At 45.9% G+C, this 21357-nt stretch overlaps 1 protein-coding gene across 1 annotated transcript in view; it reads left to right on the top strand.

Annotated features, from left to right (window-relative positions):
- The window catches only part of LOC133349554 (calcium-dependent secretion activator 1-like), an 85571-nt gene that overhangs the window by 49588 nt on the left and 14626 nt on the right, over positions 1-21357 (top strand). The window contains exons 10-21 of the mRNA XM_061563117.1: positions 817-883; positions 2187-2295; positions 2692-2886; positions 4768-4901; positions 6079-6266; positions 7796-7897; positions 9108-9171; positions 10997-11141; positions 13236-13360; positions 15304-15460; positions 16704-16845; positions 20183-20338. Coding sequence (XP_061419101.1) covers positions 817-883; positions 2187-2295; positions 2692-2886; positions 4768-4901; positions 6079-6266; positions 7796-7897; positions 9108-9171; positions 10997-11141; positions 13236-13360; positions 15304-15460; positions 16704-16845; positions 20183-20338 — 1584 coding nt within the window. The remainder of the gene's footprint in view (positions 1-816; positions 884-2186; positions 2296-2691; positions 2887-4767; positions 4902-6078; positions 6267-7795; positions 7898-9107; positions 9172-10996; positions 11142-13235; positions 13361-15303; positions 15461-16703; positions 16846-20182; positions 20339-21357) is intronic.

Raw genomic sequence — 21357 nt, 5'->3', positions numbered from 1 at the left:
CGTACAACTTAAAATGCATTGACAACTCCACGTACTTAATAATTAGCATCATTATGGAGAATATAAGTAACAAAATAATAAGCAGTCAATGACGTGAGTGATTATTCTGTGTTATAAATGTAATTTTCCGGCGAATTAGGACCCATATCTAACGGAGAGGCTGTTGCCGATAAACATCTTTCTGTTCACCGAAATTGATGTTAGCAATCCTGATTCTGCTGATGAGACACTGTGTGTATCGAAATTGGTCCAGTGGTGCTTGTGTTGAACCAACGCTGATATTATTCACTCCAAGAAGGCCATGTGCGACTCGTGGGATGTGTCAAGAAAATACTTTGCTGTTTTACGTGGAGGGTCAGATATTTGAAGGTGTTTTGTCTGCTTCTGTATTTTGTTCCATGTACTCATGATCAGGTGAAATTGAACGACTCAGTGTCATGCATTCATCATTAATTCTTCCGACTTTATATGCACTGCACGTGTGTTTTGTGCGTGTGATGTATTATTATTATTATTGTGCTCCATGCACCTCCCGCAGAGCACACTGTAAGGACGCTGCTGTGTGGTAGTGTGAGTTGTAGTATGCTTATCGCAAGTGTAGTCTCTTTCCTAAACTTATGCCGCGTGATTTAATATTCCTGGATTTAAAAAATTGTTGATATTCAATAAAATAGTTCTCAAAAGTTACAATTGCATGCGGTTTGATGGCTACCGTCGTCCTTAACCATTTATGCACGCATGGGTATACGATTACCGTAAGGTTGGACTTTGCACATTGTATTGCGCCTAATTATTGTTGTGCTTTCCTGCTTGTAGATATTTATGGGCCCAAGGGAAAAATGTTTGGAAAAAATGGAAGAAAAGATATTTTGTCCTGGTGCAGGTAAGGATCGTGTGAATGCACAGGGTCATGTGAATGTTTTTGTTTTTTTACAACGGAGATGTATTAAGGTTAAACCTGACTGCTCTCCCGTTTATTTTTGCCTCAGTGCATCTGCATTTTGAATGTCTACCCATGTTGATGCTAAGTTTGTACTGAACTTACGCGAATCTCCTAAACTGTGTTTGCCCTAAATGAATGGGTTCCTCGTCGAGGCAATGCAAGCAGCTCAGCGTGCCGGCATGCAGCAGAGAACCCTCTTACCCGCTGTAGCAAGTTGTGTTCCTCATAGCGATGGAGCATCTGCGGTGAAGTGTTTCTTTCCATACTCGTCTTCCTTTTGAGTTCGCTATCACGGCTGCATATCAATATTTCTCAAACGCTCGAAAAAGCATCTCTCTAACGCGCAATATCATAATCTCTCAAACGCTCAATATCAGTATTTCTCAAACTCTGGATATCAGTATCTCTCAATCACTCAATACCAGCATCTCTCAAATGCTCAATATCAGCATCTCTCAATCACTCAATATCATCATCTCCCAAATGGTCGATATCAGCATCTCTCAAACGCTCGATATCAGAATCTCTAAAACTCTTAATATCAGCATCTCTCAAATGCTCAATATCAGCATCTCTCAAGTACTCACTATCAGCATCTTTCAAATGATCGATATCAGAATCTCTAAAACTCTTAATATCAGCATCTCTCAAATGATCGATATCAGCATCTCTCAAATGATCAATATCAGCATCTCTCAAATGCTCGCAATCAGCATCTCTCAAACTCTCGCTGTCAGCATCTCTCAAACGCTCACTATCAGCATCTCTCAAACTCTTAATATCAGCATCTCTCAAATGCTCGATTTTCATGTCATGGACTTGAATCAACTCTCGCTCTCTCTTTCTGCCCCTTCTTGTCGCCGCCGTTGAGGGGCAGTCGTCGATTATGCGCATGGTCGATTGTTGTGCAGCTCCGCGGTCGTGTGCAGGAGGGCTGGCACCCATGCCAAAACTGGTGCCAAAACCGATGGCAAAATTGGTTCCAAAACTGGTGCGAAAATTGGTTCCAAAACTGGTGCCAAAGCAGAGTGCTCATAGCCACATTCCAGTCTATGAAGCCTGATACAAGGCAATCTGGATAACTGGGCCCTATGCACAAGTGATGTGTGCTGGCGATATAAGGCGGTTTGATACGAGACCCGAGAAAAGTAACAATCACAGTATTTGAAATGATTTCGTAAGACTGCCACCATGAGCCCTAGAGGGGAGAAAGTGCATCATTCCGTCGTTTGACTGCTTCCAGGTCAGCCAATGCACGTTCGCCATCTGCAGCTACCGTGAGCGCAAGGCGGAGCCACAGGAGCTGATGCTAACGGACGGCTTCACCGTAGACTACACGGAGCCCCTTGCAGGTAACGCCACTGCGGTGCGGCCCCCGTGGTGGAGCCCCACGGCTGCCATGGGGAATCACGACCACATCGCACCGAGTAGCAGCAGCCAGCAGCCAGCAGCCAGCAGCCAGCAGCCAGCGGCCAGCGGCCAGCAGCCAGCGGCCAGCAGCCAGCGGCCATCAGCCAGCAGCCAGCAGTCAGGAGCCAGTAGCCAGCAGCCAGCAGTCAGCAGCCAGCAGCAAGGAGCCAGCGGCCAGGAGCCAGCGGCCATCAGTCAAGAGCCAGCAGCCAGTAGCTATCGGCCAGCAGCCAGCAGCCTGTCAGCTGGGCAATGATTGCTGTTGTGCAATCCCTATTGAGTACCTTGCTGTGTTTATTTTATTTTAATTTGTACGTCGCGCCTTACGTTCACCGCAGACGTGACTGGAGGGCGTGCGTTCTTCCGCGCCGTGAAGGAGGGTGACTCCCTGCACCTGGCGAGTGACGACGATCAGGACTGCGTGCTGTGGGTGCAGGCGCTCTGCCGTGCCACCGGACAGTCTCACAAGCCCCTACACCCATCCCAGGGCGGCAAGCTGAGTGCACCCGGAGGGACGCTGCTGCCGTCAGAATGCACGTGAACTCAACACGGCGCTCGCCGTCACCACGCCCACTGTAGAATAAACTTTAAACTATTTTAATTATGTTACCAGGTAAGGCCCACTGAGCTATGTAGTTATTTTTCAGAAGCGACCTGGCCATTACAAATGATAACTCTATGAAATGACGTATCATCACCTGGTAATTCATAGCAGCCAAATACTTGAAACACATGTTGATTCTTAAATATGGAGGGGAAAGACCGGAGGACCTGGATAAAAATCCACGCGATGCCCAGCTCACCCTGGCCACTCTCAAAAGCGAGACTGTCCTCGTCTCTTGAGTTCTCACCTGCTTAAACAAAATAAACTTGAACTTAAGTATTTATGGACAGATACATACCTGTTTCCCCATTGTTCCCCCTTTGTACCCCCGTGTTCCCTGTGGGAACTACGCAGCCACGCAGTGACATGGTAATTTCTCTTCGACCATTTAACTGTAGTACAGGTTTAATATTCTACAAATTAGCTGTAAATAATGAGCATGATATAAAACGTTGAAGCCAGTGTCTCTTGCTGCTCGAATGAGCACGGGCCATGGACAATCCCCAGCCGGTGTGGGGATGTCTCGGGGGGCCGTGGTTGTGCCCCCTCTCCATAGGGCAACGACCACAACGTGCTTCTACAGTAAATGCAAACGTGTAGACCGTAGTTACTTTATCGTAATAGGTATTAGGAATTACATACATAGGTTCATGTGGGCTGTTCCACGCAAACGTAATGAAAGTTCAATGCAGACATTAGACTTGGTGTTGAAATTTCAGTTTATTGTACCTTTGGCCCAATTCCAGGGAACCATGGCACTGACTAGGTCCATTGTTGTGGATTCCTGGGAATACCTGGAGTGTGGGACTGATCCTAGTGAGCTCCTTCTCTAGGATGAGGGCCTGTGGCCTCTGATATACAAATATTGTCCTTCACCAGCACTGTGCCTCGGTATATAGACACATGTGCAGTGAAGCTTTGACAGAGCTCTCTCATCACACAGAGTCCTTGCACTGCAGTGATTGGCTCGTAATGGATGAGTGGATGTTATTGCTTTGCTGAAAATCTTGTGGTGCCCCACCCTGTCAGTGAGTCCTGTCATTACTGTGGTGTGCTCTTTAGGAGTTGAAATTGTCTGGAATCTAATAATTACGTGAACTTGATTTGAGTGCTATTCAATAATATATTATATACTGCTATGCATTCTAAATGGTGGGAGATATATTGTTTAAAAATTGCAAAACATGTCTAGATACAAGTAGTAGCTTTTAAAACTTCATCAGGAGTAATTCGTGAGGAGGTGGAACCAGCCGGTGAGGATGCGTCCCTGCATGGCTGGAACTCGGGGAAAACAGCTGATCATTCGTGTTGTGGCCGCTGCCAGACCATACACACTCTGATTGCAACTGCTAAACCCAACATATTGCCCTCCACGTACCCAGAGAAGCCTCACTATGCATCGAGACTTGTTTTTATTTCAGGAAGTCCTCAACGGGAAGTATTGGCCAATTCCATGTTTTGGTTTATTATGCTATGTTGAAGGAAACCCGAGTACCTGGACAAATCAAACACATATAAGGAGGCAACACACAAAAACCTGCACAAATAGATTTGTAAAATAATGACTTTACTGCCATCTCTTCCCCACCTCAAAGCCAATCCCTATGACACTCGGTACTCTCGGTTTAGATCTGACAAGTTCTGGCACATTTGGGCATAGGTGAGTAAATCATCATTGGGAGCTTGCCGGTTTACCAGCTGAGCTATATGCTGACTAGAAATAAACCCAGTGCATTGGCACTTTTCCATGCACACACACCCACACACACCCAAACTGAAATGCAGATGGTTTGTGTTGGTACACCCACAGCTGATCGAGCCTCCAAGTACGGCATCGAAGAGCTGATCTGGGCCAACCCCAGCGACTTTGACCACGACTCCTTCTTTGAGCAGCTCCAGCGAAGCACCCTCGAACACCGACTCAGCGACTCCATCTCCTGCCTAGCAAGTCGCAATGCGTGAAGCGCGCGTGAATTGGGGGGGCGGTGACGCAGCAGCCCAGCAGTCGCACGTTGGTTGCTTGTTGCAGAGGTTGGCGGTTTCGAATTTGGCAGGAGGCCCTGGTTAATCCTGCGAGTGTATAAATAAGAAAATACTATGCGCCGTCTGCTTCACAGTGGCTGTTAAAATCCCATGATATTCGAAATGAGTCTTGCATTGTGGGCCAGCGTCACGGTCGAAATTTGCCAAATTCTATAAATTACTCGCAAATTACCTGCAGATTACTCAATTGGGATTCGACACAGCAGCGTCGCCCCCCTACTGGCAGACTATTGTCTGATTGCAGGCCAGGTGCCGAGATACCTTGTGCTACAAGTGGTAGGTTTTAAAACTTCATACACGTAGCAGGGACAGCTGCCACTGGGGGTGCCCATTCGAATGTTTAAAAACATGAGACCTAAATAATTTATCATATGTAAGGCACTCTGATTTGCCCCGGCATTTTGGGGGGGGCAAAAGGTCTATAAGTGTATATCGTGCAGTGTAATTCTGTCATTATCCCACTTGTTGTCCTTCCCCCGCACCTCCGATTAGTGTGGTTGGCTACGTATGGTGCAAAAGAAGTTCAACATACATATACATGTAACCCTTCAGTACACACTTCACTGGATGAAAACTTCATAGGAGGGTCCTGTGAAGTATTTTGCAGTCAGGGGCGAGAATTGCTCGGTGTAATCTCAATTGAGTAATTTGCAAGTGCATTTTATGGGGAGGATGTTTAGCCGAAACCGTTTATATTGTATGTTTTGTTAAAAGCTATGAAAGGAAACGAAAACCCTGAGGAAAGCCATGCAGAACAGGGAGAGGACATTAACTCTCGTATATGTGTGTATGTATGTTCAGCTTCTTTCGCACCATACGTAGTCAACTGTGATAATTGAAGGTGCGGACACTCCGCACAGAAAGGCGCCTGAGTCGGGAATCGAACCCAGGAGATTCTGCTGTGAGACACGAGTGTTACCACTGTGCCACCCTGCTGCCCTTGTGTAGTCACTTGTCTGATTAATGACTCTGTGTATGCACTACGCAGGGTGTGTGTGGTTGTATATGTGTATATTGAACTTCTTTCACACCGTTCGTAGCCCACCGTGCTAAATCGGAGGTGCGTGTTGAATGGCAGGGCTGGTTGAGCCCAGGGCAGGTGTTCGTGCTGGACGAGTACTGCGCCCGCTACGGCGTGCGTGGCTGCCACCGGCACCTGTGCTTCCTCAACGACCTGCTGGAGAAGGCCGAGAGTGGCACCATGATCGACCCCACGCTGCTTCACTACAGCTTCGCCTTCTGTGCTTCTCACGTGTTCGGCAACAGGTCCGGTCAGCAGCAGCTGGTGGATCTGAAAAATTGGTGTTTTATCGATATTGACCGTAGAAAACATGCTGAATGTTTGTTTATTAATGCGGGGCCCTATATAACAAAGCTTGATATTTTGAGAACCGCCCCCCACCCACCGTTGGGAAGTTTCTAGATCAGCCCCTGAGCTCAGCTCAGTGAATTGCTCTCGTTGATTGAGTAGGTTACGCGGTGTGATGGTGAGTCCAGACAGAGGTCGCCGCTCCGAACCCCCCGGCGTGACACTTGAAGCAAATGGGAAAGGTTTCTGAACTCTTCCGCCTGTTCACCCCAGCAGTACAAATGGGTTTAACGCAGCAGGTCACGTGTGGTGGGGTAATGTGTGGTTACTCCCACCTCTTCCTAGACTGTGTGTTCAGCGTGGAAGAGTAGGCCAACATACTCTATATAGGCCCTATAGAGCACGCACTGGTGGAGGCTCTTCTGCCAGCAGTGGCACGACTGGGCAATTGCAGGGCTGCACAATTTCCCAGGTTTTGCGTGCGTGTACAGTATAGCAGGCATTTTAAAATTGATATCCGGAGGAGAAATATGCTCGAAAGGGCAAAAGAATAGATGTTTGATAATCTGTGTTCGTCTAGAAATATGATTTCCAGTCATATAGTCTGTTGTAACCAGGTGAAGTTTCTCGAGATGAAACGTTTTCAAATGAGACTGGAAACTACAAATCGGAATTCTAATATCAATCCATATATTATAGTGAAACGGCAATTGTGGAAAAAGTTATTGTAAAACAGGACAATGCGATATAATACGATACCCCTGGTGGTGATTCAGTCCAACACAGCTGTACCTATGACTGACACTCTTGCCAATGAGCGTGGAAGAACATGCAGTGCCATGCAATCCTGTGTAAGATGTGTAATACTCTTCTACTTACATGCAGATGTATAAAAATAATCATTTAGCTTGAAGCATTTTGTGAATGATGATTCATATAAATGGCACAAAAATATGTTTTGCACTTCAGGACAAAATATTTGGTCATTGAAAAACGATCGCTGCAGGATGTGGCCGGGCTTCTTAGAGGTCAGAACACTGAGCCGGCGCCTCTGAATCCTGGGTTCGAATCAAGGCTTTAACCACTGCCTGTGATTAAACCGTGTTCTCAAGTGTAGTAAGTTGATGGGTCTCAGCCCTATCACCAATGACTAATCAAAAAGACGATCACATTAACTTTGGTTTTGATAAATTTCAGCTCTGAAAATTTAAATATAGGTTGGACTGCCGTGCGACGACCTTTAGTATCAGGACAGGAAAGTGCTGGAAAGTGCTGCCCCTTACTGCGTCGAACAGGGGACCGCTTGAAGGGATGTTGCTCCATCATACCATGGAAGGATTTACCTACTCTGCGAACTGTTCAAATTGATGCTGCATCTCACGACATGATGCTGATAACACAACTGGGATAACATCGAGGAAGATTTATATTAGAAAAAACGATGTTACTCGTAAAGCTGATAATACATTTATATGTTGTGCCGCAGGCCAGACGGGTTTTCTTCTGTGACTGTGGATGAGATGGAGCGTTACAATGAACTGAGAGGCCGGCTGAGAAGTCTGCTGGAGAACCAGATCGCTCACTTCAGGTTCGCACCGCCTGACACACGGTCTACACTCCCACTATGCAGCCCTGTGATGTTCTTAACGCTGCTCGATACGAATCAACTGATTGATCTTTATATTACATGCCAATATCACCCTCAATAAATTCGGCATCCGCACACATTACAGCAGAACGGGAATGGTACAGCTACTGGCAAAGGAGGTTCCAATGGTGTAAATGCTTACCCTGAGCTCTCATACTCTGATGGTGCATTGTCTTTGAGTTGTGCGCCTTTTGGCGTCATCTGGTCCAACACCATGTGAGACTAGGCTCTAAGAAAAGCTGTCTCGGGTGTGGACCAATCAATTTCAAGGACAGTGCATACATTATCAGAGTTGTGTTTCTGTTTGCATTCCGACCGCAGGTATTGTGGTCAATGCAAACATGACTCCTTGTAAAAAAAAGGTGTCAGTTTTGTTGCCAGATAAAAGGGTAAAAAACCAATTATAATATGAATTACTCATGCATAAACACATTGTAAAATACATTTTACCTCGTGGATGTTGTTTAATAGGCGTGTACAAGTGTATTAACAAGAGTTGCTGTGTTCATGCTCACATAAGCTTTAAACACCCTGGTCAAGCTCTGTTGGCAGTCCTAAACCAATTATCTAAATTCCACATTTCTATGGCAGGCACCAGTCTGCCCAATTACTACTGCATATTGTCCTCAAGGTAGTATTTGATTGTGTTTTGGCTCTGTACAGTTGATAAATTGGATTGTTCAGTTGGACAGTCTGCTATGTATGTATTTTTTACTTCTTTCGCACCGTACATAGCCACCTGTGCTAATCGGAGGTGTGGGGAAGGACAACAAACTAAAAGTATATATTTACACTTTGTCAATCTGTTGCAATGACGTTCGGATGTTTGACCATATGTCACCATGCTTCTCAGTGTGGTGGGGTGGTGAAGGTCGAGGGGCCCAGGATCGGTTCAGATTTCACAGGTCGCTGGGATTACAATCCAACTCGTCACCGGATTGATAGCGCTGCGTGGTGACCACCGCATCACCGCTTCCCCCCAACGTGGGCTGCTTACCACGAATGATTTTGTTGATGTTGAAATCTGGACTTTGGGGGAGTCATTGCGAGTGGAGTCAGAACCACTGCTTGAACACTTTGGGCCGGCGAAATGTTTTCAGAAGGAGCGGCGATGACAGTCTCTCGGGCGCACTCCTGCTGTTGCACACAGGTACTGCTTCCCATTTGGAAGACCGGAGGGTGCTCTGAAGGCGACCATCTCCCTGCTGGAGCGGGTGAGAGCGTGAACCCATCGGAGCAACGTTGGGCACTGCGCTCTGCTCGTGCACGGGAGCACACAGCCAGCCAGCGTGTTTGTCTCGGGCGACCACTATTGAAGCCGTGCTCCTCACTCGCAGATAAATCTCCTTTGCTCATTTGCCGCCTATCGTGGGCAAGGCGACCGCAAGAATTGTAATTGCCGGGGCTGTGACGAGTGCAATGTTACGTCATTTGACTCTGTGAGTCACCCGCAATGTACTCGCTTTTGTTGTCACATTTCGGAAGCTAAGTATTTTTGAGCCTGGGTAGCTACCACCATGCACAGTAAGGGCGCTGTGGGTGTTATGTTCCCGAGAGGGCATTGCATCAAATCTTGTTGTTGTACTGTCCCACGCTCCAATGTTTAGGCATCCCGCCTTCACCAATCCGCAGTGACCAGCGCGGTGAAGTATGGTCATATATCCCCGAGAAGCCTGTGAGCCCTCGTTGCAAACTTACAAGAGTAAACGTACAACATTAAAATGGCAATATAAGTGGCACAGGATAGTTGTATATTAATTCTTAAATGGCTGAGATGAATGTTTATTGTTCAAATGTAAAAGATTAGGGTGCAGTCTTACAATTACCTCCTTATATCCATGGGACCTCTCTTAGTGCCAGAAATGGTAAAACCTCTTATTTTTTCCCATTACTTTTTTCTCATTATAATTCACGAGAGGGTGCTTGACAGCGAGCCCCTCTAAAGCGCATTTGACCAGAAGTGTTGGAAGAGGTAAGGGTACCCACCATTAACCCCACCACGTGACCTGCCAATCAGGTAGCCCTGGTGGTGCACCAATTTATATTGCTGGGTGGACAGAGGCTGAAGGATTTAGGAGTCTCTCACCACTGATCCAACTGCCGTGCCGGGAAATTGAAATGAACAGGCGACCTCTGCATTGCAAATACGGTGTTCGAACCATCACGACAATCAATGTCCATCCGTTACAATTACACTGATTGATAACCCTTTATATTTCCATAATATAGTTATTTTGGGTTAGATCGCGTAAATATAAATGTGTCGTTAAACCCACAAACACCCGATAGCAAATTAGTCCGATTTGTCATGTACAGAACAAGCCAATTCGTTACTAGTACAGCACACCGGTGTGTTGGAGAGCAAATCCACAACATTTACAATAGTTTTCAACACACCAGTGTGCTGTACTAGTAACGAATTGGCTTGTTCTGTACTTGACAAATCTTACTAATTTGGGTGGTTGTGGGTTTAACGACACATATTTACGCGATCTAACCCAAAAAACCTATATTATGGATGATATTTGTTGTGAAAGCCTTTATATCTCGTTTGAAGAAAACCTCTCCTGGATTTGAGATTCATTTTCAGAAGGTTCCTGCATTGGGTTGTGTAGACAATTATTTTCTAAGGAGTGTTTACTGTGTGAGAAGAAACCAGGGTACCCAGACAAAAACACACTTGTGTGAAGGGGGAAATACCCTTGAAAGGTAGTCAGACTCGTGAACCCACTTGCTGTACTACCATATCCTGACCACCTCACAGGTTCAAAAATGTAAGTGATGCGCCAGTCCTTGTCTCCACAGCGCGATAATACAGGTGGGCTCCTTGAGACTCGTCAAGTTTCAGTCACAAGATGCCATCTTTAAATAAATGAAAGAAAGTTAGGTAATACAATTACTATAAATGATTGTAATGCGAGGGTTACGAGTTCACTGCCCGAATTAACCAATTACAGCCACGCGCGTTGGGCTATTACCTTTGGAAGCTGCATGCCCCGCGGGCACGTGTGCATGTGGTGTGCTTGCGGCTCCGTGCAGGTGTTGATGAAGGACATGGCCACCACGGTTCCTCCTGCCGAGATGGAGGCCGTCCTGAGAAGCTGCCTGGAGAATGCGGCGTTCGTCAATTACACCCGCCTGTCGGAGTATGCACAGATCGAAGATAAGCAAGCCGACCCGACTGGTAACGTGCCCAAACCGTCACCCTCTAACCTGCCCGAGCACAGCAATGAGCAGAAATGTCTTGGTTACCAACATAGGGCAACTGTGTAACTTAGGTTTGTACATATTATGAACTTCAATTTCACCATACGTAGCCAATTGTGCTAATCAGAGGTGCGGGGGAACGACAACAAACTTAACAGAAATATCAGTTATAAATAAACGAGTCTTCAATCTAGATTTGAAAGTGCATAGCTTTAGTGGCTTCAAGATATTGGAAGGAAGAGCGTTCCAGATGGCCACAGAAGCTCGTCTGAAAGCACCCGATGCAGTGACCTTCTTTGTTCGATAGTTAGCCACTTCTACAGGTGGCAATTTTTTTTCTTCGTCGGGTGGTAGAGGGTTTTCACCCTTTCCCATTTCGAGACGACTGCAAGTCACAGGGTGGGGTCCCGTTCACTGCTGAACATACAAGTGGTTAGCGTTTATGTTATTTACAGAGGCGTGGCGTTGCTGTTTTTAAAAGACATTGTACTCACTGCATAGAACTGTCGCGACACGACCACACTCTGTGATAGCTGGCAACAAATTGTGCCACATGCCCTCCCGCATGGCCTTTTACTTACGATTCTACGTACGTGTGTACGTCATCGGAACGGGGTCGGTAGAAAAATTGATGTACACGTATGTCATCGGAATGGGAAAGGGTTTATAAGAACAGGGAAAGGGTGAATACGAATGTGGCCAGATTGTTATGTGGCCTAACTCAAGAATCATCTACGAATCACTAGTTTTTGTTTTCCGTGATCGTGGGTCATGTAACTAAGGGTACGTGACGGTTACAGGATTGGGCAGATCGGCTCTCATATGAGTGTGGGGCCATAGGGCTCAGAAGGGCGGTGCCCCACCCCCTGTCACAGATTTTTGGCCTGGGAAATCATATTGTTGTGCCTTCCTCAATTAGTATCCTTCCTAGGCCTTCCAGGCTACTCAACGTGGCCTCCCACCCCAACTACAAAACTTCTTCCATGCTCCTGAGCTGTCTGTGACCACAACTCCAGTATCATTAGTTTGTAGTGATGTGCGTGTCATGCAGTCTTCAAGTGAGGATGTAGACGATCCGTGTTATCGAATTGACCCTGTGTGTGTATGCGCAGGGTGGTGGTGCAATGTTTAACTTATAATCGAACATTCTCAGCTCACTCAGTGCGAGTCCAGGCCAAGCCTAGCATTCATGACAAATAAATTCCAAACCTTTTCGCTGATCCCCCTAGGCCTATCTAACCTTAATTTATCACCTGGTGCTGTGTGTGATTATCAGCACTGGATAGACAAAGTCAAATGTGAATTGTGTTCTGGCGAAACCAATTTTCCTTGTGTGCTCTTCTGCGGCCGTCTGGAACTCTCTTCCTTCTGATATTAGTAAGCCACTGGTGGTAGGCAATTTAAAATCTAGATTGAAAACACATTTCTTTCGAACGGCTTTTTGTGTTTAGTATATTGTCCTTCCCCCACACCTCCAATTAGCACAGTTCACTACGTACAGTGCGAAAGAAGTTCAACATACATACAATAGGTTAAGTTAGTAAAATTTATTTTGTTTAACCAGGTGGGAACTCGGGAGACCAGGATGAGGCTCATTTGCAAGAGTGGCCTGGAGCCGTAGTCTGCCAGCAGAGGGCGGTTGCCATGTATACTCCTTGAGAAAATTTCAGTGTAATCCTTGAATTTGGCAAATGTGGACCCTAACGCCGGCACACGATAGCCTACTCTTGCGAATTACATCAGGGGAATCTTGGGTGCGTAGTAGTCTCATGGTTGTTATTATTACACCCGCACTAAAAAAAACCAGGGTGGCCGTCTGATTGTAACGGTGAACCTCTGCAATAATATGTGGCAAACACGCTACCAATGGGCCCAGTGACAGTACTGACCACCCCTGCGGTTCATAGGGCCGAATGGGGGATCATAAACGTTGCTTATCAGGCCGCTCTTCCGCCAGCAGTGGCGTGAGCAAGCAATCGCAGGGCTCCACCTTTACCCCTTACTGGACATGGGCAACATTGGGTTCACCCAGCAAAGCTGTAAAATGCAACGTGCGTCTTGCCTCTTGCAGTCGACTCCCTGGAGGGGAAGGAAGGGGAGGAGGAAAACACTCCGAGCAAGAAGCTGGAGGGGCTCATCAACCTGGCCGAGCTGTGCATCGACGTGCTGCAGCAGAACGACGATTACCACGCGGAGGTGGGAACCACAGCCTGCCCACCGCGCCCGTACTCCCACAAACAAACAAAATATCTGTACACTTGTAGCTACCCTAACTCTCGATTGTAAACAGATACATTTTGGCCCATTCTGTGTTCCTGCGTCATAACAGAAAGACAACCAAATTGAAGGGGCTTGCAGATGTTGTTTAATCTCACTGTTAACGATGGCCATATTGACTTTGACTCAATTACTCTGGGATGAATAGATATATAAATGCCACACTTGAGATGAACTTTTAAGGAAGGATGTCTTGGGTGCAGCTGCCCATGTGACTCATCATTCAGCACAGAGACGACTCCACATGCATGTATGTATGTTGAACTTATTTCACATCACCATATGTAGTCAATCAGAGGTGTGGGGGAAGGACAACAAACTAAACACAAAAGGCCATTTGGAAGAAATTAGTTTTTTATCTAGATTTTAAAATGCATAGCTCCAGTGACTTCCTAGAGTGTTCCAGATGGCCACATAAGCGCATCTGAAAGTGTGCGATGCAGTGATTGTCTTTGTTCGATGGGTATCGTAAAGCCGCTGCGAGGATGAGGATGACCGAAAAGGACAGAACTAGCAGCACTGGGGGGGGGGGGGGTACGACGATGACGATGACGACGACGACGACTTTCATGAACAAGTTTTCCAGAAATATAAACTGGTTGTAAAGAAAGCCTTTGTCAATTACGCACATTATTGAAAAATCCATCAGCGTTGTGGTCCTCTTGTCTTAGGTCACCATCAAAATAAACGTGAGCCAATGTGACCGACTGACAGCAGCAGTAATGCAGTGTCAAACAACTGTGGGCTGGTTGCCAGTTGAGTATCATTACCAATGCTCACTGCTGCATAGTCTGCCTCTGAGAACCACACACGCCCAGTCTCTACTACATCCACACTCAAATTTCTCCCCACTTCCACATGCCCGTCAGTCAGTCACATTTGCTCAAATTTATTTGGATGGTGCCCTAATATGAGAGGACCACAATGCAGTTATTCAGGAAACTCTGATGTTTTTTGCATAATTCACAAAGGACGTGTGCTTTTTACACGTTTGCATGTTGTCGGAAACGTACGGTTTATTTCCGAGCCTGCACTCTAATTTCTGTTGCAATGGGATTTTCTCATTTACAGATTTAAAAAACTGTTTGTGGTTTGCGGATTCCAAAGAACACAGGATGAGATGTTACTATCCTTTGTGCAAGCACTTCCAAGAGTTCATGAACAGTGAGCCTAGTGAAATTTGGGGAGCGCATCGTCAGTAGTGAACCTTTGGTTCCTAGGGTGTTTCGGCCTTTCATACTATACACCCTCCCCAAACGCGGCCAGCGACAGGGTGATCAATCCTACGCTTGCGTCCCATTCCCAATTAGTCATAGGAGTTGCCTTGTTGTTGATAGCCAACATCCCATTGGACTATGCATGGCAGGGGCGTCCTCCTCCCTGAGTCAAGCATTGTTGACTGCATACCTCCTGGCCCTCTCACTTTGGGGCCCAGTTGGGGTCTTTCCTCTTCATCCAGAGCCACTGACTGCTGCCTTCTGCCGCCTCCGATACAGCTCTGATTGCCGAACGCTGGCTCTGGCCCTTAATTCCCAGGTCTCTAAGCAGTCTGGTTGTAGATGTTGCCACAAAACCTCTGCAGCCCGCCTCCACTGGTCGGACTTCTGTGTTCCAGCCATGATGCCGTGCTTCGGCAGCTAGATCTGCATAGCGCAGATGTTTTCGCTCATAAGCCTCATCTACTGAGTCCTCCCAGGGTACTGTGAGCTCAATGATGAAGACCTTCTTGAGCGAACGGGACCAGAGCACCATGTCAGGTCTTAGGGTGGTGGTTGCGATCTCCGGAGGATAGCGATGCGGGGAATATGCTCATGAAGTTAACTTGGTCATTCAGTGTTACTCACTCCCCTCTTGCTGTGCAGGCTTTTGCGTTGGCGAGTGAACTGTTTGAGGAACACGCCGAGATGTTCTGGAAGCTGTTTTCCGTGGACATGGATGATGTGCTGGATAAGCAGCCAGAAGACAACTGGGATGCCCTGCTGCTCTTCCAGCTTCTTAACGACTACCTCAGGCAAACCCGTATGTAAAGCAGAGACATGAACACTCATCTGGTAGACACATTCATGGTTGTACGATTTGAGTTTTAACCTTTGTCATTGATAATTAAAAAGGCTTAAAATTGCCTTTCAGGCACGCTGCCGTGGTGCTCTAGTAGTTGCTGTGCTCTCTGAATTGAGTACTCACTCCTCCTGAAAGAGACTCGAAAGTCTTTTATCTATCTTCTTGGTTCTTTCGGTAAAGTCACGTAGAAGGGAAATAATAAAATAATAATAAAACATAATAAAATAAAAAAACTCACGACAGCCCAGGAGGGCGTCTCCACGGCCAGAGCCGCTGTGTTGCCTGGCCATGTCGTCATGCAATGTACCTCATCGCTTCTTCGCTCACAGCAGCTACACATTGACTATTTGATGAGCCAGCCATGTGGTTCACTTTGCCGTGTTTGGTCATAATTAAAACATTAGCATGGTGCAAAAGAAGTTCAACGTACATAATTGGTAGCAGGTACAACAAGAACATTCATAAGAATAATTAGAGAAAGGCAAGTTACATTTCTTGGACATGTAATAAGAAAACTGGAGACTGAATATAAATGTTTTTAACTTGGATAATTATCGGTACCACAAGCCGGGGAAGACCTCGAATTAGGTTACATAAGCAATTTGAGCAATTGGATGCAACTGGGGGTGTCTAATGCAAAGTTCTTGGTGTAGAATCTTGGAGAGAGCAAAATGTAAGGAGGCCACATTCGCCGATGTCGTTCTGAAAGGACGTGGCACGTAGTGAGATAGAGAGAGACAACATTCACGTAAATTGCTTGACGCGCCTCGCAGCCATCGTGGACGTTTCTGTGAACTCCGCACTCTGCTGCTCCTTGCTCTGTTTAACACAGAGTAGTAGTAGAAGGAGGAGGCTTTCGCGACCAATAGATTGCGTAAATAGAAATGTGTCGTTAAACCCGCCACCACCCGACACAGCCAATTAATAAGGTTTGTCGCGTAAACAGCACGTGCCAATTAGTTACTCATTCAGCACACCGGTGTGTGTTGGAGAGTAAACCTACAGCATTTACAATTCGAGAACAACGTTTCACCGGTAATTACAACTAGTCTTATTAGGATGCTCCTTGCTCTGTTGACGTTCAGAGACATGTCGCTAAACGTTTTCTATCCACACCTCTAGCAGTGTTATTGAGGTTCGGCCCCCTCAGCGCTGTTGGGGGAACTCGCTGACTCGTGAACACTGACGCGTTGTGCCGCAGCGTCGCTCAACAACGGCAAGTTCCACGAGGATGTGCAGGCCAAGTTCTCCCCCATGGTGGTGCGCTACGTGGACCTCATGGAGGCCTCCATCGCGCAGTCCGTGCACAGCGGCTTCGCCCAGGAGACGTGGGCGCTCGTCCAGTGAGGGAGCCCCCCTTTCCCTTTCCAGTGCCCCCCCACCTCCGTGCATCTGTGTTGCTGCTATTTTGAAAACCTCTCACGCTGCTCTGTGTGTCTCAACCTCACACCATTCGTCCCTTTACTCCGTTTATCTTTTACACCCCTCGAGCTTTTTTCATCGAGTGAGCACATCTCATCTGTCTTCGTCATTTAAGACGTAGCAGGGTTTTTTTGACGTCCAATGTTATGATTCACAAGTTGATTTCTGGGTCGGATTGCCGTAAGTAAAATGTGTGTCGTTAACCCTCCTTCACCCGACAGCCAATTAATGAGGTCAATAAAGTTGTCGCGTGAAGCAGTAATACATTGCTACATTGTTCAGGTGTAGGAGGGTTTGCGACACACATATTACTTATACAATCTGACCCATAAATCAATGTTTTTTTAAGTTGATTGATTATCCCTCTCTCTCATTGTCTATGTTTCTTCCTCATAGTCTTTGTTTATCTCTGTTTTGTCTTTGCACATACTCAGTACATTAGATGAGCCACTCATGCAATGCTCCGTGAATGTATGTTGAACTTCTTTCACACCGTACGTAGCCAACCGTGCTAATCAGAGGTGCAGGAAATAGGCTTGTGATAGGCTTGCAAAATCATGAGATACGAATCTATATACATCTGTGCGTAGGTTATACAAGTATCCAAAACACATTCCTCACAACCTCGGCAACTCCGACACATAGGGCAACCAAGCTGGTGTGCCATGCTCCAGTGCTCATGAAGTTTGTATGGCTGAATAATCAAAACCGGTCCAAAGTTTTATTGCATTGAACCTATACAGCTGAAATTATGCACTCCCAGAAAGCCGTGTGGTTGAGGGGATGTGTAAAATATAATTTTTATGTGGAGTGGCAGATATTGAAGGAGATGTATTGTCTGCCTTTTATATGTGTGTTGCTGACCAAACATTATATCATGACACCATTACAGCGTTTGCTAAAGCATTGTTGTGGTGTTTCTTGTTTTGTGGACTCAAGGTGGTATTGATAAGTTATGTAATACAATTTTTACTTTTTTAGACACACATCATTTCACCAAAAGCTTGAGGGAACAGAAAGTCATTGAGTTCCAGGACCGTGGTCCTTCCAGTCAAAATACACGACACCCAGTCCTTCAGGACACTGCCTCTGGATGATGGGCATGACGTTCCTGACCAAGGGATAGCGATAATCGGGATATTTGCACTTCTGCAGATGAAGCTTGATAGTGGGCCAACAGTAATGTGCATAGGGTTCTCAAGACCGGAGATAAAAGTGCAGGGTTGCCATTTGTTACTGGTGCAATTGCTGGTAGAAGGGCCTTCACTAGAGGGAGTTCTATAGAGCTACACTAGAGGATATTTGGCCTACTTTTACATGGTGGTCTGATGTCTTGGGAGAGGTTGGAGTAGCCACGCTTTACCCCACCTCACACAACTTATTGATTGATTAATTGAGGTGTACCCATTTATACTGCTTTGGTGGGGAGAGGCTATATATATTATTATTCAAGCATACCTATTGTTGTTATTACTTTTATAAAATCTCCGTATACTGTACTAAAGTAAACCATGCTCTTTGGTTCTTTCGGTAAAGTCATCTAGGTATAAAATAAAATAAATCACGACGTTTCGGGCGCAACACAAGCGTCCGTCATCAGGTGTGAAAGCTTTGTCTGCTGCTGAGGCAGACTGTTTTAAAAGGTTTGAAATGGGTGTAGCCCAAGGGTCATAAAGAAGTGGCCGGGGCTGGTGATGTTAATGTGAGAAATTAGCATGTAACTTTCGATTTAACTGTAAGATAGGAGGAGAGCGGCCTCCACCGACGAGTGCACGGAAGTGGCTATGTTAATGTGAGAGATTAGCATGATGTTAATGTGGGAAATTAGCATGGAACTGTAAGATGGGAGAGCGGCCTCCTCAATGATGGCACGGAAGTGGCTATGTTAATGTGAGATATTAGCATGTTAATGTAAAATCGAAGAGTGGTGCAATCCAAAGGCATGAGTGCAACCCAACGGGTGCAATCCAAAGGGCATGTGAGTATGAGAGTGCAAACCAAAGGACATGTGAGCATGAGAGTGCAATCCAAAGGCATGAGAGTGCAATGCAAAGGACATGTGAGCATGAGAGACATAGAGAGAGAGACACACAGAGAGTCAGAAATAACAACTGACATAGGCAGGTAGGATGGAAACATCACAGTCAGTTAAGACTTTACCTGGTTAGTAACGCCCTTCCAATGATTGCTCAGTTTGTACCCATCCTCTCGGTTGAAGTTGTGTCTGTGTTTATATATCTGTATGGCTTAAGGAACAAATCTCTGAAGTTACCCGGTAGGTTTGCAGAGTACCTCTGTCTTGGAAAAATCTATTTCGTGTGAGCCCACAACATTAAAACAATGATCTGCAACGGCAGAAGTATTGGTCCTACCGTGTTTCAGATCTGCCTTGTGTTCATGAACGCGGTCCGAGACATGTCGCTTAGTTTCCCTAATGTAACTACTGCCGCAGACATAGCTTAGTTTGTAGACACTGGGGTATTGCATGTCAGGAACCACATCATTTACAAATGGGATTAAATCACGGATTTTGTGTACTGTGTTGAAACGAACCTGGATCTTGTGTTTGTTTAAGATATTGGAAATCTTTTTGGTAAGCCCTGCTATGTACGGTAAAGTGATGGTTTTGGTTGGATCTTCAGAAGGTTATCTCTGCATGGCTGGGGAGATAGTTTTGCGGATTGTACGGTCTGAGTATCCGTTCATCCTGAGGGCTTGGTGTACGTGCTCCAACTCACTGGCTAGGTGGTGCTGGTCGGAGATGCAACGGGCCCTATGGTGTAGTGTTTTGATGAAGGAATTATTCTGGGCTGGATGGTGGTGAGAGTCAGGCTTTAGATAGGCATCCGTGTGTGTGGCTTTCTTCTAGACCGAATGTCCTACCGAGCCATCAGGTCTCTTCTCAATCAAAACATCCAGGAATGGTAGCTTGACATCCTTTTCCACTTCCATGGTGAATTTTATAGACGGGTGTATGGAATTTATGTGGTCGAGAAATCGGTTCAGTGCTGGTAGGCCAATGTGGCCAGATGACGAACGTGTCATCCACATATCTAGTCCACAAGGAAGGACGTAGGGTGGATGTCTGGATGGCATCTGTCTCAATTCCTACATGACTTTACCAAAAGAACCAAAGAGTATGGATTTCTGCAGTCACGAAATCTTCAAAACTAGATTGTCTTAAAGTAAGTTACCAAAATGTTGTTAGATACTACCACGGAATTTTACATTGGTGAATGTTGTTTTGTGTCATTGCAGGGGTGGCTCGGCAACTTCCAACGAACTCCTGTGGAAGCTGAATGCTCTGCAGGCCTTCATCCAGGACCTAAAGTGGCCAGAGGTGCAGTTCTCCTACCAGATGGACCAGCGCCTGAAGCTCATGGCTAACGAAATGATTGGCTGCTGTGTCAGTCGGTGAGTCCATTGGTCATGCTATAAAATGAGCAAACGCCACATCGTCTGCATTCTAAAAATAAATATATCACATTTCATTGCGCTGAGAAGGTCAACAGCAACCAACATTAGTTTGCGAATAACATGCTTAAGGTGGCATGGGATGTGCAAATTGGTGAGCTTTGCACCTGAGCTACTTTATTATCAAATACCTTTAAACGCGCATCAAAACATCTGGTGCATGGTTCATGTAGCAAATCACCCCACTGTCTCCTGGTTCATCCTTGTTAAAATAAACGTACTAAACAGTACAGTAATCAATGTCATCGTTTACACAGAGTGGTGGATTTGAGGGTGCCGCGGTGGCAAGATGCTAAATATATCGTTGGTATACAGGAGGTCATGGGTTCGATCCCGACACTTACGCCTGTATATTTCTAGTTTGCATGTTCTCCCCATGGTCTCGTGGATTTTTCTCCGGGTCCTCCAGTTTTTCCCTCCACATTTAGAATCAACATGCGTTGAATGCATTTGGCTGCTATAAATTTCCACATGATAAGCCACTTCATGGGGCTATCATTTGTTGCCAGCTCACTTCTGAAGAGAGCTATATAGCTCAGTGGGCCTTACCTGGCAAAATGAAAATAACATAAAAATCGTTTAGTTTAGAGTGACTGTTGCCTGTAGATGAGTACGACTGGTGGCCCCCATGGTGTAAAGGTAAAGCCCTCTCCATCTATGGGCTCCCAGAGGCACAAGGCAGCAGTGGACGTTGCCGGCTATACTCTACTAATGGGTGCTGAGGTCAAGACTGGTGTACAGTTGTCCCCTGTTTCACTGCTGCCTGATGGGACAGACACATTTTCAACTCTTTGAGTTGGTTTTGACCTAAAACTTTCGTGACTGCAGGAATTTATGTTCTTTGGTTATTTCGGTAAAGTCACGTAGATAGTAAAAAAATAAAGTGAATACAAATTGAAATAAAAAAACAAAAAAAACACTAATGTAGACTGTAGCCTGGTAGTGTACTGGCAGTCTAT

Source organism: Lethenteron reissneri, chromosome 30 (assembly GCF_015708825.2).
Source record: "Lethenteron reissneri isolate LAM-NWPU_2019-01 chromosome 30, ASM1570882v1, whole genome shotgun sequence".
NCBI classification, from domain to species: domain Eukaryota; kingdom Metazoa; phylum Chordata; class Hyperoartia; order Petromyzontiformes; family Petromyzontidae; genus Lethenteron; species Lethenteron reissneri.
Note: the sequence above shows the minus strand (reverse complement) of the source record. Positions and strands in the feature narration are given on the sequence as shown.